At 36.9% G+C, this 16287-nt stretch overlaps 2 protein-coding genes and 1 long non-coding RNA gene across 3 annotated transcripts; all 3 read left to right on the forward strand.

Moving 5' to 3' along the window:
- Positions 1-3121: 3121 nt before the first annotated feature.
- Positions 3122-4921, forward strand: LOC110867421. The gene is made up of 3 exons (XR_002551588.2): positions 3122-3173; positions 3279-3380; positions 4859-4921. It is a non-coding gene; the product is annotated as an uncharacterized LOC110867421 (long non-coding RNA).
- A 100-nt stretch (positions 4922-5021) lies between these two features.
- LOC110867084 lies at positions 5022-6140 on the forward strand. Its single transcript, XM_022116222.1, has one exon. The coding sequence runs from the start codon at positions 5022-5024 to the stop codon at positions 6138-6140; it is 1119 nt and encodes a 372-aa protein (XP_021971914.1).
- Positions 6141-6146: 6 nt separating this feature from the next.
- LOC110867082 lies at positions 6147-8364 on the forward strand. Its single transcript, XM_022116221.1, has 3 exons — positions 6147-7384; positions 7465-7531; positions 7615-8364. Exons 1-3 carry the CDS (start codon positions 6147-6149, stop codon positions 8362-8364), a joined length of 2055 nt encoding a protein of 684 aa, XP_021971913.1.
- The last annotated feature ends 7923 nt before the right edge of the window (positions 8365-16287 follow it).

A 16287-nucleotide genomic window follows, 5' to 3' on the forward strand; every position in this document is an offset into this window, starting at 1 on the left:
CCATGGTAAAAATAACAGGGATATAAACGTCACTTACAAAATGCCTGTCGTACTTCCATTCAAACTCGATAGGATGGTAGTCCGGATCGAACTTACTATCTTCTCCAGAATCAGAAACTTCAACATCCTCCTCGTCATTGTCCATCCCATCGCTATCTGAGTTAGTTATGATGGAAGAAGCATCATCTGAATCATATCCAATTGACTCATTATAATCAGGATCAGATTCATCAACATCATTTTCATCATCAGTGTGAGCGTCAGAGTCTTGTATCTCAATAAATGACGGAACGGGCTTAGGTATGTTTACAGCAGCAGGCGTGTAAACACGCTTCGGCGCAAGAACCTCACAACCATTCAAGTCATACACAACCACCTGGAAATTTTTCTCAAAAATGTACCTCATGACAACGTAATAATCAGGGTATATAGGTACGTTCGAAACAACATTGTCCCATCCATCGTAAATCAAATAAACGTTAAGATTAGGGTCTTTAGCAATCAAGACATCAAAACTATCCCACCAATTAACATGGACCTTGAATGTTAACTTGCGAATAGATGGTAAACGTATTGTTCCATCAACGAAATCAGATGGAATGACCTGCATATATATTCACTTTGGTTAAATGCATAAAATTTGATTTCTAAAAAATATAAGTAATTGTAAATTAAATAATAACCAGATTGTCATTGGAGTCTTGTGTGAAGCGTTGGCAGAAGTACTCAACATTGCTTACAGTTTCCTCAGTAGACATGGACATAAATAAAGGAACATTTTGACCAAATATTGGATGTGGTTGCATATCCTTAAAAGGTGTTAACAAATAAGAATATAACTCGATTTGCTTAAACATGAGGAAACAGCCGTCAGTAAGTGATAGTTTAGCCACAATGTCTTGCCACCCATCCATGAACACAAACCCACCTCTATGCTTAGTAAATAGAACTTCAAATTCTTTACCATTCACAGACTTGATAACAGCTTGATTGTTTGGCTCGGCATACATTAGGAACCTGTTGCTATATTCATATGGTATTTCCTAGAAAAAAGTTAAACATATTAAAAACAATATGAAGAAAAAAATGTACATCCTCTCGATCTATCTACAAATAAATATCAATGCAAACCAGAGTAATAAACATACCAAATATTCAGGAAACATACCAAATATTCAGGAAACTCGGATGAAAAAATTGTATAAAAGGACGCCATAGTAATCTGCGTGTGAATACAAAATGAATAACATTAACATAAATCGCTGTAAATAAGCAAAACAAAACAAAAAAATTGGACAGTAAACAAATGTCAAATTACACAAAACATAATAATAATCTGATATAAACACCAAATTAATATAAAACTACAAATTATGCATAACAAAACTAATATCAAAATATCAACGAAATTTGAAAACAAAAACAAAAAAAAATATATAAAAAAAACCGATCTGGATCTTTTTTATTTCGAAAAAACATATTAATATAAGTAAGTTAAAACAAATCCAAAAAATTCAGTGAGGAAGATAACTTCATCACTGATCACTAAGATTGTATAAAATTATACCATCAATAAATCAAAGAATTTTGAGAAAAATCTAAAAAACATAAAAAACATTAATAACGATCTGGGTTTTTATTTCGAAATAATATAGTAACATGCAGTAAGTTTTAACAAATCAAAACAATTCAATGAGTAAGATAACTTCATCAATAACCTTATTAGAAAGAAAGTTAGAGAGATATACAGGTAATAAAAAATTAACTGTTAAACATCGAACACATAAAAGATTTCAAGGATAACACATAATATCTAGTTAATCTGTTGAGATCACATATAAGAAAACTTGTATTACAGATCAATATTCACGGAAGTTTTTACCAAGTACATTGAAAATCCGATTACCTGATAAGGATGAATATGGAAGGATTGATAGTGAATCGGTTGAAGAAGAAAGGGTTTATGGGGAGATGTGAGATATGTTCTTGAAGAGAGAGGCTGTATATGATGGAAGAAGATTTGTTAAGAGAATAAAAGATATTATATAGGATCCATATGTACGGGTCGGATCCATTATTTTCGGGTAAAACGAATGAAAAATAGGGACGCTAGTTTTCCCGCCAAAATGCACAATCTAGAGGGGCTCATAGCTTGACACCTCAGCAAAATTTATCACATTTATTATATATAATAGATTTTGACAACGTGAAATATATAAAAAATAAAAATGTGCCGGGCCCTATAGAGTTTGGGCCCCGAGCCGTCGCCCACCCGGCACCCCCTCCTGGCCGGCCCTGACTAAATGCATGCACTTTATTTTAACCACATGGACTATATGGCTGACTCCACTACGTGACACATGCAGAATTAAATATTGGAATTAAACACTTGATTGGGCTTAATCATCTCACAGCTTCATGGGCTTCACAATCTTCCTTTTGGGCCGAGTGCCTTCTTTCTTACTGGGCATAACCAGGGACGTATCGTATCAACTGCGCACCACCCTTAAAAATGTGCTCGTCCTCGAGCTGAAATTCTGGAAAACCCACCTTAAAGTCGTCATAAATCTCCCATGTTGCTTCAGCCGGATGCTTGTCTTTCCATGCGACTAAGACTTGAAGTTTACCCAGCACCCAACGATGATCCAAGAGTTGATGAGGCTGAACGGTCTGATTATCTTCGAAAAGTGGCAGCGGTATTGGATCTGGAGTTCCCTTAGCTTCCTTTAACAACGATACCTGAAACACTGGGTGAATTTTCACTACAAGAAAAGACCAGTTTTAGCGGCGACACCTTTAGCGGCGACAGGCCATTTGTCGCCGCTATTGGTCGATCCGCGTCAAACCCAACCCCAGCCGTTGATCATTATTCTGATCTAACGGTTGGGGATTAAAGAGGCAATACCGGCGACGCGTTAGGGTTAATAGCGGCGACACCCTGTCTCCGCTAAAGGTAGGTGTCCCACTTTAATCCCCAGCAACACAAATCTTATCCTGGTTAACCCTGGTTAACCCAATACCGGCGACAAAAGAACCAGTAGCGGCGACAGGACGTCGCCGGTAAAAATCTTTCCGTAAAGTCCCTATACAGCGCCATTTCTTCCCTCCTTCTTCACTTTTTCCCCCAAACTCTTCATCTTACTGCCGGAGAACCGCCTTTTTTCACCAAATCGGTTAGTTTAACTTGTTTTTTTGTTAAATCTCTTCTATATTTTGTTATCTACATGTTATAGACTTTAATTTTTGCTCGTTTTTGTGTATATTTATGTTTATGGAAGAAAATTCGGATCACCACCATCACCTCTCCGGTCACCACCATCACTTCTCCGGTCACCACCTCGTCTCCGCGGTCTATATCTACTTGAAAGCTTGAAATTACGGTTAGTTTTATATGAGTTTTTTCAAAGTTTAGATATTGTATAATTTTTTGTTTAGTTATGTAAATATATATGTAAGAATATATGTATGTATGTAAATATTTGTGAAAATGTATAGTGTAGGTGTATTTGGTGAAAATGAGTATATGTAGGTGTATGTATTTGTGTTTGTAGATGTATGTAAAGATGTATATTTGTATGTAAATGAATTATTGTTTGTTTTGGTATGTAAATGTATAGTGTAGGTATATGTTAGTATGTCAAATGTATAATGTAGGTGTATTTGATGAAAATGTGTATATGAAAATCTATGTATTTGTGTATGTAGGTGTATGTAAGCATGTATGTGGGTATGTAAGTGTATGAATGAAAGTATGTATGTAGGTATATGTTAGTATGTTGGTGAAAAATGTGTATGTTAGTATGTATGTTTGTATAAAGTATAATGTAGGTGTATTTGGGGAAAATGTGTATATGAAAATCTATGTATTTGTGTATGTAGGTGTATGTAAGCATGTATGTGGGTATGTAAGTGTATGAATGAATGTATGTATGTAGGTGTATGTTAGTATGTTGGTGAAAAATGTGTATGTTAGTATGTATCTTTGTATAAAGTATGCAAATGTGTATGTTAGTATGTAACTTTGTATAAAGTATGCATATGTGTATGTCAAATGTATAATGTAGGTGTATTTAAAAAAAATGAGTATATGAAACTCTATTTATTTGTGTATTTAGGTGTATGTAAGCATGTATGTGGGTATGTAAGTGTATGAATGAATGTATTTATGTAGGTGTATGTTAGTATGTTGGTGTAAGTGTATAAATTTTATGGTTTTGATCAAAATGTGTGTTTGTTTATGTGTAGGTTTGAAAAAAATGTTAAAGTTTGATAATTTGTATATTTGTGTTTAGGTTTTAAAACATTTATATTTAAATTTGACAAATATATATTAGTTAGGAAATGCCCTCTTTATATTAAAATCATCATTTAAAACATAACGAGCTAAGAAAACACCCAATCGAAATTGAAATCATGATTTAAAACATAACATTCCGCCCAAAATTTAAAACAATCATTAAGAACATAACAAGCTTAAAAAATTGTGCCCATGTTTGAATTAATCATTTTAAACATAGCGAGCTTAGAAATACCCGCCCGAAATTGATTTAGAAATTAATTTCGGGTTGTCCCCGTTTATCTTGGGACTGCTTTTTGAATACTTTATCTCATTTAGGATGTGAATGTGTATTACATGATTGTTTGTTTAAGAAGGATTCGGTTATCATTTTCTCTTTGCTCCTCGGGTATATATATCATTACATATATACTTGGGAGCTAAGAGGAAATGCTGCCGAATTTTTCTTAAACAGACAATCATGTAATACACATTCACATTCACATATGAGATAAAGTGTTCAAAAAGTGGGTTTAGCAGCCTACCCTTGTCTTGTTAATCCTAAATTAGATTTTCTTTCAGTTGCATAATGCCTATCGATAAAAGTTGGATTGATTCCTCACGTCATTCACCTCACTACAAGCAAGGACTCGAGTCATTTATCGAGATGTGTGAAAGAGTGATAAAAAACCACGATGAAGTTAGATGTCCGTGTACCAAATGTAAAAATTCCGGCTTAAAAACTATGGCAGAAATGAAATACCATTTGCGTATTAACAGTTTTTGGAAGGAATACACGAAGTGGAGCTATCACAGGGACACGACTCCAATTGCAGAAGTAAACGATGTTGCGCCACAAGACGGTATGGTAAACATTATTGAAGACATTAGGGGGGAGCGTATGGAAGAAGATACATACCTTAACCAAGAGAACTCGAATGGAGATGGTAGCGGTGTTGTTGATGATTTTGAAGACCTGGTGAAGGAAGTTGAAACAGAATTATATCCTGGTTGTACCAAGTTTTCTTCTATCGACTTTTTAGCAAAGCTTATGAATATAAAGGATACGTACCATTTTCAAAATGAAGGAGTAGATCGACTCCTCTCGTTGTTGCGAGAGTCAATGCCAGAAGGCAACAAGATTCCCCCTTCGTATTATGTAGCTAAGAAGACATTTAAGAAGATTGGTTTGGCATATGAGATGATAGATGTGTGCACAAATGATTGTGCTCTCTTTTGGAAAGAAAACGAGTCCTTGCAAAATTTTCCCGTTTGTAATGAGAGTCGATGGGTCGATAAAGACACAAAAGGCACGAAGGTGGCTCGTAAGGTGTTACGATACTTTCCTTTGACGCCTAGACTACGACGTTTGTATTGTTCAAGGCACACGGCGAAAGATATGATATGGCATAGTACCGGACGATCGGAAGATGGGACTATGCGTCATCCAGTTGATGGATCTGCATGGCAAGACTTTGATAAAAAGTACCCAAACTTCGCGATGGAGCCACGAAATGTTCGCTTAGGGCTTGCAGCTGACGGTTTTAATCCCTTTAACAACGGTAGTGGATCCTCGACTCATAGCACGTGGCCGGTTATACTCACCACATATAATCTGCCTCCCTGGCTATGCATGCGAGAGTCCACATTCATGTTGACCTTGTTGATTCCTGGCCCTAAATCACCGGGGAAAGACATAGACGTTTTCCTTAGACCGTTAGTGGATGAGCTTAAGCAATTGTGGCAGACAGGTGTACGTACTAAAGACGCAGCAACAAACACATACTTCACAATGAAGGCGGCGTTGTTATGGACCATAAATGACTTTCCAGCCCGTAGTAGCCTATCAGGTTGGAGCGGATAAGGCTACATGGCATGCCCAACTTGTAACCAAGACACTCCTTCAATACGTGTAACTGGTAAATGTGCTTATGTTGGTCATCGCCGGTTCTTAGATGCCAACCATCCTTGGAGAACAAGTCTCGACTTTAACGGGAGACCCGAGACACGAGACCCTCCGAGACAGTTTAGCCCAGCTGACATAGAAGCTCAACTAGGTCGTTTAATTAATCGTCTACCAGGCAAGCATCCAGATTTTGGAGGTGGGAGGATAACCCGGTCAGATTTCGAGTTGAACTGGTCCAAAAGAAGCATATTTTTTGACCTTGAGTATTGGTCTTCTCTGCAGCTGAAACATAACTTAGATGTAATGCATATAGAGAAAAATGTGTGCGACAACTTGCTCGGTACTCTTCTAATGAACGATAAGAGCAAAGACACGCCAAATGCGCGGTCCGACTTGGAAAAACTAAACATTCGGCCGTCACAATGGCTGAAACAATCGGGTGGCAAGTTCTTAAGTCCCCACCCAAAGTACTCATTCAAGTCCGATGATCGAAAACTTTTTTGTCAGTTTATAAAAAATGTTAAAATACCAGATGGGTTTGGATCTAATATCAGTAAGAGGGTGACAGATAACAATGCTAACATTACCGGGTTGAAATCTCATGACTGTCATATCCTCATGCAACGTTTGATACCGATTGGGGTTAGAGGGCTTTTGACTAAAGATACATCTACACCAATAGTAGACCTTTGTATGTTCTTTAAGCAACTTTGCTCTAGAACACTATCGGTGGATGATATGAAGAAAGCAAAGGATGACATTGTTACCATCTTATGCAAGTTAGAGATGATCTATCCACCTGCGTTTTTTGACATTATGGTTCATTTACTTGTGCATTTACCTGATGAAGCGATTGCAGGAAGTCCAGTAGCTTTTAGATGGATGTATTCATTTGAAAGGTACATGAAAAAACTAAAGAACTATGTCAAAAACCCGACAAGGCCTGAAGGTTGTATAGCTGAAGCTTATGTGTTTGAAGAAGCTCTAACATTTTGTTCAATGTACCTTAAAGATGTTCAGACTAATTTCAATCGCCCAGATAGAAACGATGATGTCGTTGTTGAAAAAAGAAAGTTATGGGTGTTTGAGTCCAAATGTCGTTATGTTGGCGCAAGAAAGGAGAAATATCTATCATTCATCGAAAAAAGCAAGATGGAATGGTTTGTCCTCGAAAACTGCGCAGAAGTTAGGGAGTACATGAAGTGAGTGCTTCTATCTTTAACATTTCATAATCTGTTAATTGGTATTTCTCATTCCTTTCTTATATTTGTCATCAATGTAGTGAATTCGAACATACACATCCCCATGATGATCTTAAAACCAAATTTTCGGGATGGTTTCTCCATAAGGTATAATACATATATAACAGTCATTACTCTATACTTGCTAGGTAATACATATATAACAAACATTATTACTCTATATTTGTTAGGTCCATTCGATGAAAACACAAAATTCTCCAGAATTCCACCCGGAGTTGTATGCTCTTTCAATTTGTGCGAAAATGACTGCTTACACTTACACTGCTTGCATAGTCAACGGTGTTAGGTTTAAGACACTTGAACGTGATGCAAAATGCGCAACGCAAAACTCTGGCGCGGAAGTGGTTGGAGAGAACGGTGTGAAATTTTATGGCCAATTAGAAGAAATTATTGAGTTGCGTTATACAAATGATTATTCCACTGTCCTATTTCGGTGCAAGTGGTTTGATACTCAAAGGGGTGTAAACCATGACAATAATATCACCAGTATAAGCACTGAACATGAATGGGACAAAGACGATCAACTCATATTTGCTTCACAAGCCAAACAAGTGTTCTTCATCCAAGAAACGTCTCGAAACCAAAAAAATAAACATAGGTGGGTAGTCGAAAATGTTAATCATCGAAGAATTTGGGATCGGCCATTAAGTGATGACCGCGTCAATAAGGTTCAAAATGTTGACAAACACTTAGAAGATAGGGACATTGTCGACAACAACTCTTCATCTGACTATCCACTTGTCATTGACTTGACCCAATACTTTCAAATTGGATCTTCTCATGTTATTGCGGGTGAGCCTTCAATTGAAGTTGATCCCCCAACGGCCACCGTCGATGAAGTGTTTGAAGTCGAGACTGATAGTGATGAGGTCGAGGCTGATTATGATGAGGATGATCCCGATTATGTGGAGTCTGACTAAAAGAAAAGTTATTGTAATTTATATTGATTTGTAATTGATAAACACTTGTTTGAAATATTTATTGTAATTTGAGTTACACTTGTTGTACTTTCCCTTAATTTCTATTAGATACACATGCTGTAACATTTGTAACTTTATAGGGATTATGTTTTCTGTATTGTTGATATTCGCTGCTTATCTGATGGCTGATGTGGCCCCCTGGGGACATGGGGGTGACGGCGCTGGTGATCCATCGCTTCCTCCTGGTGGATTTCGTGGCACACACGAGACAGACGGTAAGTCTTTTACTAAATTATTTTGTAGTCCTTATATTTTTTATATTATAAATGTTGTTACTAATTATTTTTGTTTTAATTGCAGCGGTTCCCCCGAAGAGGGTTAGGGGGAAAGCAAAAAACGAGAAACTAAGGCGTCTGGTAAAAGCGGGGGGGCCTGTATCGCTTACGTTTGACAGGCAGGTGACGTATACCCCTGTTGGTAAAACAAGGGATATGTTTTCACGGGAGGCCGGCCTGTATATGTGGCGGTCCATCCCGTTCGATAAAATTGGATGGGATAACGTTGAACAACATTACAAGGATGCCCTCATGAACCACTTACGGGTAAATAACTTATATGCATAAAATTTTATCAAATATTAGAGCACATGCAAATCTAATTTATATATGATATTTTAACTTTTTTATTTAATTTGTAGGAAAATTTCAATTTTGATGAAGTGGAACGTTATATAGAGGCCAAAAACTTGACGGGTGGCATTAGGGTGGTTACAATGATCTTGAGAGTGCAAGGGCATTCCATCCCCCGGATATGCCCTATGATAATTGGTTGAGAACCATCGAAGGTTTCCGGGAAGAAAAATATATTAAAAGAAGCAAGGCCAACACACTAGTACGCGAGAAACAACAATTCCCATACCGTGGGGGGACATCTTCGTACGGTAGCACCGCCTATAAAAATGTAATGTTTTATGTATGTGTGCGTGTGTGTAAGCTTTTGTTTATTTAATGTCTAATCTAAGTTTAATGTTAAACAGGATATAGGTTGGGTACCTACGTATGCTAAAACCCACACGGACAATCAAGGGAATTGGGTTGATCCGGTTGCTGAACAAAATTACGTAAGTATTTCTTTTAAGTATTATTTTCTATAACAAATATATATATATATATATATATATATACACATATATATTTAATCATCTTCGTAAAATACAGCGGAACATACAACACGCGACAAGTGAATGGAGCGGTGAGGGTGCGCCAATTGCCCCGTATCAGGAAGCGTTGGGTGAGCGGCGAGGATGGTACCGCGGGATGGGGCCTAAAACTTCTTCCAACACGTCCTCGCACTCGTCATCTAACATGTTGTCTTCGCAATCTCGGATGCAAGAACCCTTTTCCGAGGTAAACTACGCAATTTATAAAATGACAAACGAACGCATGTTTCCTTGTTAAATATATGTTGGTAGCGTTAATTAATATGCTAATATACGTTTTGCTATCTATTTTTGTAGGATTTTGTTAACAGCTTGTTCCAAACCCCGTCATTTTTTAACCAACTTAACAACTATCTTGCTTCACAAGGAAAGGGAAAAGGAAAGTCAAAAGACTACGATTCTGACAACTTATTCGATAATGAATCCGACGATGAACCCAACGATAACGATGACGATGAGTGACTTGTTTTTAATGTATGCTTTGGATTTAATTAAACGTTGTAGGATATAATGTACGACTTAAACGTAGTTTTTAAGTATATTACCTTTAGTATATGTTGATAATGTTCATGGCGTATGCGTGCGTTGTTTGAAAATAGGCAGGTTTTGTTTTTTCGGCCGTAAAACTGGCTGGGCAGCTGTATATACAGCTGCTGTATTAAAAAAAACAGACTTTTAGCGGCGACACGTGTCGCCGCTATTTCTTTTCAACCTTTACCGACGAAGGTTAATACCGGCGACACCTTTAGCGACGACAACTGTCGCCGCTAAAACTGGCAGGTCAATACCGGCGACAGCAACTAATACCGGCGACAACAGGTCAATACCGGCCCAGCAATACCGGTGATTCTTTACCGGCGACATGTCGCCGCTAATGGTCAATAGCGGCGACAAAAGTGGTCAATACCGGCGACACCCGTCGCCGCTAAAGGTACCCTGTTCTTGTAGTGTTTGGAACCCGGTGGTAGTTCTAGACGATACGCGACTGCACCAATCCGTTCAATTACCGGCCATAAAAACGCTTTGACAACTTCTGCTTGCCCTATTTTCCACCTTCTGGCGACAATGTTGTAGACGTCAGTGGCGGAGCTTGACCAAAAGTTTTGAGGGGGCGTAAAGTGATGGGACCCAAAATTTTTTTCCTATGGTCATGTTTCGGGTCGGGTCGGGTCGGGTATCGATTCGGGTTAGGTCAAATAATAATAGTTCCAAATAAAACTAAAAAAATTCATTTATTCAAATTACCCGTTCTTACACATAAAAACTTGCGATTAAGTTTATTGTGTGGTGGGTAATCTAGAGTTAAACAAATAAGAGTTAAAATATATTTACAAAACTACCCATCACTTCTATACAAAGTGGTAACAAACAAACTTTACTTTAATTTATATATTGTATAAATATTTAGGATATACAAAGTGGTAACAAACTTTACTTGAATTTATATATTGTATAAATATTTAGGAAAAATAATTGGGGGGAGGCGATCCTATATAATTTTTAAAATTTCTGTACGAAAAATCGGAACCTATACACTTTTAACCGAAACATTGGGGTGTGCGGGTGCACCCCTGGGCACCAAGTAACCTTCGCCCATGTAGACGTAAGAAGTACACTAAGGTGGTGTTTGTTTTTTCAGATGTAAAAGGTCTGCAGTCTGCGGACCACATCTGCAAATGTCTGCACGAGAAGAGGTGGACCAAATGTTTGCGGAATGTAATAAAAATAGTGTTTGATTATCTTACCTCTTTACCCCACATCTGCAAACATATTCTCCCTTTCTCTTCTCCCAAACCCCTAATTTGAATTGTACAACTTTTATATTTCTGATTTATCGTGCTGATTCTCGTAATGAATCGGATCGTTGTCAATATTGATCATCTGAACCTTAGAATGTGATGATTCCTTTATGATTTTATGGATTATTTGTTTATAGTTTGACACTGCAATTGGTTAATATATAGAAGAATATAAAAGCTACGTTAGAACGATTCGTGTTACTTTCAACTACTGTGCATTAATAGGATTTGTTTATTTCTGATGAAAGAATCTGCGTGATGAATTATATTCATTGTCTATTAGCTCACAAACAGATTATTTACCATAAACTTCTGTTAGAATGGAGAAAAATAGAATGGAGAAGAGGTGTCTGTGTTTTAAGATTAGGAGGAGAGGGGTGGAGAGAGGGTTGGAAGAGGTTGGAAGAGGTGGGAAGACATTGGACCATGTCTGCGTGGGGAAGAGGACGGGCAGAGGTTTGAAGACATTTTTTAATGAAATATCTTCTAAAAAACAAAGGGTCTGCAGAGATAAGCGTCTGTGCGTGGTCTGCGCGGCGCAGAAATAAGAGGTCAAAAGAGGTTTCTCTAAAAAACAAACACCCCCATTCGATGCTCGTTTGCCAGTGAAGACATGCGCTGTTGAGCTCGACAAAGGTTCTGTTTCAGTAGTGCTCGAACCCGCTGGAACTCTAGAAGTGTGGCGTCAATGGATGGTATTTCAGAGCTGCCTTGTCGATATCGCATGTGACGGGAACTGGTTCACCATAGAGGACCTGGAATGGGGTCATATTAATGGCGCTATGGTGGGATGTATTGTACCAATACCTGGCTAAGTATAAGTACTAGCTACACGCTGACGGCTCATCACCAGTAAAGGATCGTAAATAATTTTGTAAACACCAGTTGACAACCTCCGTTTGGTCGTCGGATTGCGGGTGATACGCTGCAGAGTATTTCAACTTCGTTGCAATTTGCTTGAAGAGTTCCTGCCAGAATTTACTAAGGAATATAGGATCTCGGTCCATGGAGACGTCTTGCCAAACTGATGACGGAATGGGCAGTGGCAGTAGACCAATAAACAGTTTATGTGTTGGGTACTTCACTTGCTGGCAGGTTTGACATCGACCAATAACTGGAAACATTAAACTTTAATTTCGGACAGCTGAAAGAACTTGCCAATCGTTTGATTGTTGGCCTAATACCCAAATGTTAGAGCATTCATAATCAAATCTCTTACTCTATCTCTATAATTACACTAAAAAACACTACCTTTTCTCTCTCAATTTCAATTAAATAATATTTTTTATACTTTTCTTTTACTCTCTCCTCTACTCAACCAATTTAAAAAAATATTAAAAAATTATAAACTAATGAGCAATAACTTTTTCTGCTTTTTCTCTCACCTCCACTCATACACTACTAGAAAACTGTCGTCTCCTTTGTGACAGCCAAATTTGTAGTAAATTTGTAGGAAATTGGTCTTATCCACAGATTTGCTACAAAAAATTTCGTGCAAAATAAAATTGTCGAGAATCACGTTAGCTACAAATTTATGACAAAATTTCTCACAAATTTTTGACAAAAATCTATCGTCACAATCGTTGCCACAAAATACCTACAAACCAATTTTTTATGTTTTTCCTACAATTCTTCGACAATTATGCCTATTTTTGTATTTTATTTTATGATATTTTACTTTTAAAATTAATAACATTAATAAGAAAAATTATCCATAATATTACGAATAATTATTGTTATTTTGCGACAAAATTCCTACAAAATTATAAAACTTTCTCTTAACAATTTGCTACAAATTTCCTACAAATAAATATATATATTTTTATGATAATAATAATAACAATAATAATAATAATAATATTTTTATTAATAATGATAATATTAATGTTATTATATGTTTTTCAATTTCTAACAAAATACCAACAAATAAATTCTAATTTTTCCTACAAATTTTCGACAAATAATTTCTATTTTTCTTACAAATTTCTGACAAATAGATTTTAAATTTTCCTACAAATTTCCAACAAATAAATTATAATTTTTTCCTACAAATTTCCAACAAATAAATTCTAATATTTCCTACAAAGTTCCCACAAATATTTTTCTTAAAGCATATATTTTCCAACAACTTTTCGACAATATAGTATTTTTCGATTTCCTACGAATTTCCGACAAATAACAAAAAAAATGAAAAAAAATAAATAAAAATCAGTTTTTCAGCTAAAAATGCATAAAATATCTAATACAATCTTGTTTACAAATTAACAATAGATACAATAACATAAACTCAAGTTGTTACATATTACAAAACTAACAATTTTTAACATATTGATCTAAATAGTACACAAAAAACTACCTTTCAAGTACCCGGACAATCTAATTTTCTCATAACGCCTTTCAATTGTTTTTGCATTCCCTGCTCCCCTTAGTCTCTTTCAACCCGGACAATCTAATTTTCTCATAACCTTTAGCAATGCCTTTGATTATCGAGAACCGAGTCGACCAATCTAGAACATTCCCATTTCCGGTTTTGCCCTTGACATCAAGATACCGCGACAGGTTTCCCTTAGCAACGTAATCTTAGATCAAAAAACACTCTCCCCTACCTTTGGAACAACAAAAACCTCGTAACCTAAGAAGATTTTCAAGTTTCAACGAGATTAGTATCTTTAATCCGTTCAAGAAGTCGGTCTCATCTCATATGCAGCTCATTTTCGCAATACATTTAATAGCGACAACAGATCCGTCTCGAAGAATCCCTCTGTATGTAGCTGAAAAACTGCTTTTCCCTAGCAAATTCGAGTTAGAAAAGAACCTTGTCGCTGACTCAACATCATCGACATTGAACATATAGCTCTCGAGAATTTCTTGCAAGATCCTGCTTCCCATGTGACTTTTCGACATCGGGTCCCACCCGTTTGAGTACTCGAGACTTATGAGGAGGGAGGCACTTCTACAGCTGACTATTTCTTTAACTTGAAATTGATCTGTGCTAATTCGACTATCTGATGATTCGAAGGCAGTCCCTATCCTCTGTTTTCTCCGGCGATACCAAATGAACGTAAAAGATTCCTCCGGTTAGTAACATAACGGTCAAAACATATCCAAGTATAGCAGCAAGTACGGCATTTGTTGACTTTGACGTTGACCTTGACTGATCCGTTACGTCTGCGTGAGTCAAAAATAGTGAGTGGTTTATGTAAATAGTTAATAATTAGTTTACATTATAATTAGCTTAGTTAGATAAGTGCAAGGGCCAAAGGTGTCAAATTGAAAGTTGATAACCTACAACATGATTGGAGCGACATCTCCTTGGGTCGTGACTGTTGACATCGACGGCAATAAGTAAACCGGAAAGGGACGCACCTCTTCACAATCAATCTCACCCACATGTTCAAGACACACGACTATTCGAGAAGGGACACGTCTCTACAATCGCAACTCTTCGATTAGCATAAATAGGGTTAGATATTTCAATTGTAATACATATATATATATATATATATATACATATTTACAATATTTGTTCATTCAGAAATCAAATGTATTAGTTTGTTTATTATTGTTCTTTATCATTGTGTTCATCATCAAGAAGATTCTGGGCAACAGTGGTATCAGGGCCTAGGGCTCAAATTCGTTTCGGGAAGACGATCATCAAGTGGGTGCTTGAATTCCATTCTTTACAATTCTGATCACCCAGGAGGCGTCGATTGGGTTGTTCTTGTTAAGGTTTAACACCAATCGCATCAAGCGGGTAAGATTGCTGTTTGTTCGTTAATCGGTCATCAGGAGGGTGTTCAATTTTTTATCCGATCATCACTGAGGGTGGTTGGATTCTGTGTTTTTTTGTTAATTCAAATCAAGGAAAGAGGCTGTGATTCGGGTTAAGAAGACGGAAACAAATCTGAGAAGTTTGTATTTTGGTTTGAAGAAACAATCGCGAATCAGAGAAGTTTGGGGGTCCATTTTACCGCAAAGAAAAAAAAAACACAGCCAAGAGGGTTGTTAAGAAAAGTCAGAAAATCGTGCGGAGAATTACGATAAGAGAAATCAGAATTACGTCGGTTCAAAAATTCCAGGTTCTACATTCTATTTTTCCAGAATTTATATAAGGTTTAGAAATTGGTTTGATTTCGTTAGAAAGTTAGTGTGAATTTTGGAATCATAGACTTCGGTTTAGGAGAAAACCAAAGTATAGAAAGTGAAAATTGTTGGGAAAGAAAATATGGCGGACTCAGGAGGAGCCTCTCCGTCAAATGCGGTAGTAATTAAAGAGAGTAGTTCGTTCTCCCAATTCCAGTGTCCTATCTTAAAGTCTAAAACTATGCGGCATGGACAATCCGTATAAAAACCAATTTTGAGGGCAGACAGATTATGGGAAATGATAGAACCAAATGAAAATACGCAAGCGGATGAAAAGAAGGATATGACGGCGACCGCTTACTTATATCAAGCACTACTGGAAGATATGATAATACAAGTTGCAAGAGTGCAAAAGAAATTTGGGATGCATTAAAGTCAAGACATGTAGGTGCAGATCGAGTGCAGAAGGCACATCTTCAAACACTCAAAATAGAGTTTGAGATGTTAAAAATGAAGGAGGAAGACACTATTGATTCGTTCACTGCAAGACTAAAAATAGTATTGTCACGAGGGCAAGTAGTACGTTAGTACAGAAACTTCTAAGTTCTGTACCGAGAAGGTTCGTTCAAATTGTTGCAACCATTGAACAATTCGCCGATCTAGAAACAACGACGCTAGATGAGACATTGGAAGATTGAAAGCCTATGAAGAAAGGACCGGTTTGGTGGATGAAAACCCGGTATATAATCAAGAGAAACATATGTATATATGACGCGACAAGAACTATAGTCGTGGAAGGCGTTTTGGGAACAATGGACAAGG

The sequence above is a fragment of the Helianthus annuus genome, chromosome 7 (assembly GCF_002127325.2).
Source record: "Helianthus annuus cultivar XRQ/B chromosome 7, HanXRQr2.0-SUNRISE, whole genome shotgun sequence".
In the NCBI taxonomy this organism is placed as follows: domain Eukaryota; kingdom Viridiplantae; phylum Streptophyta; class Magnoliopsida; order Asterales; family Asteraceae; genus Helianthus; species Helianthus annuus.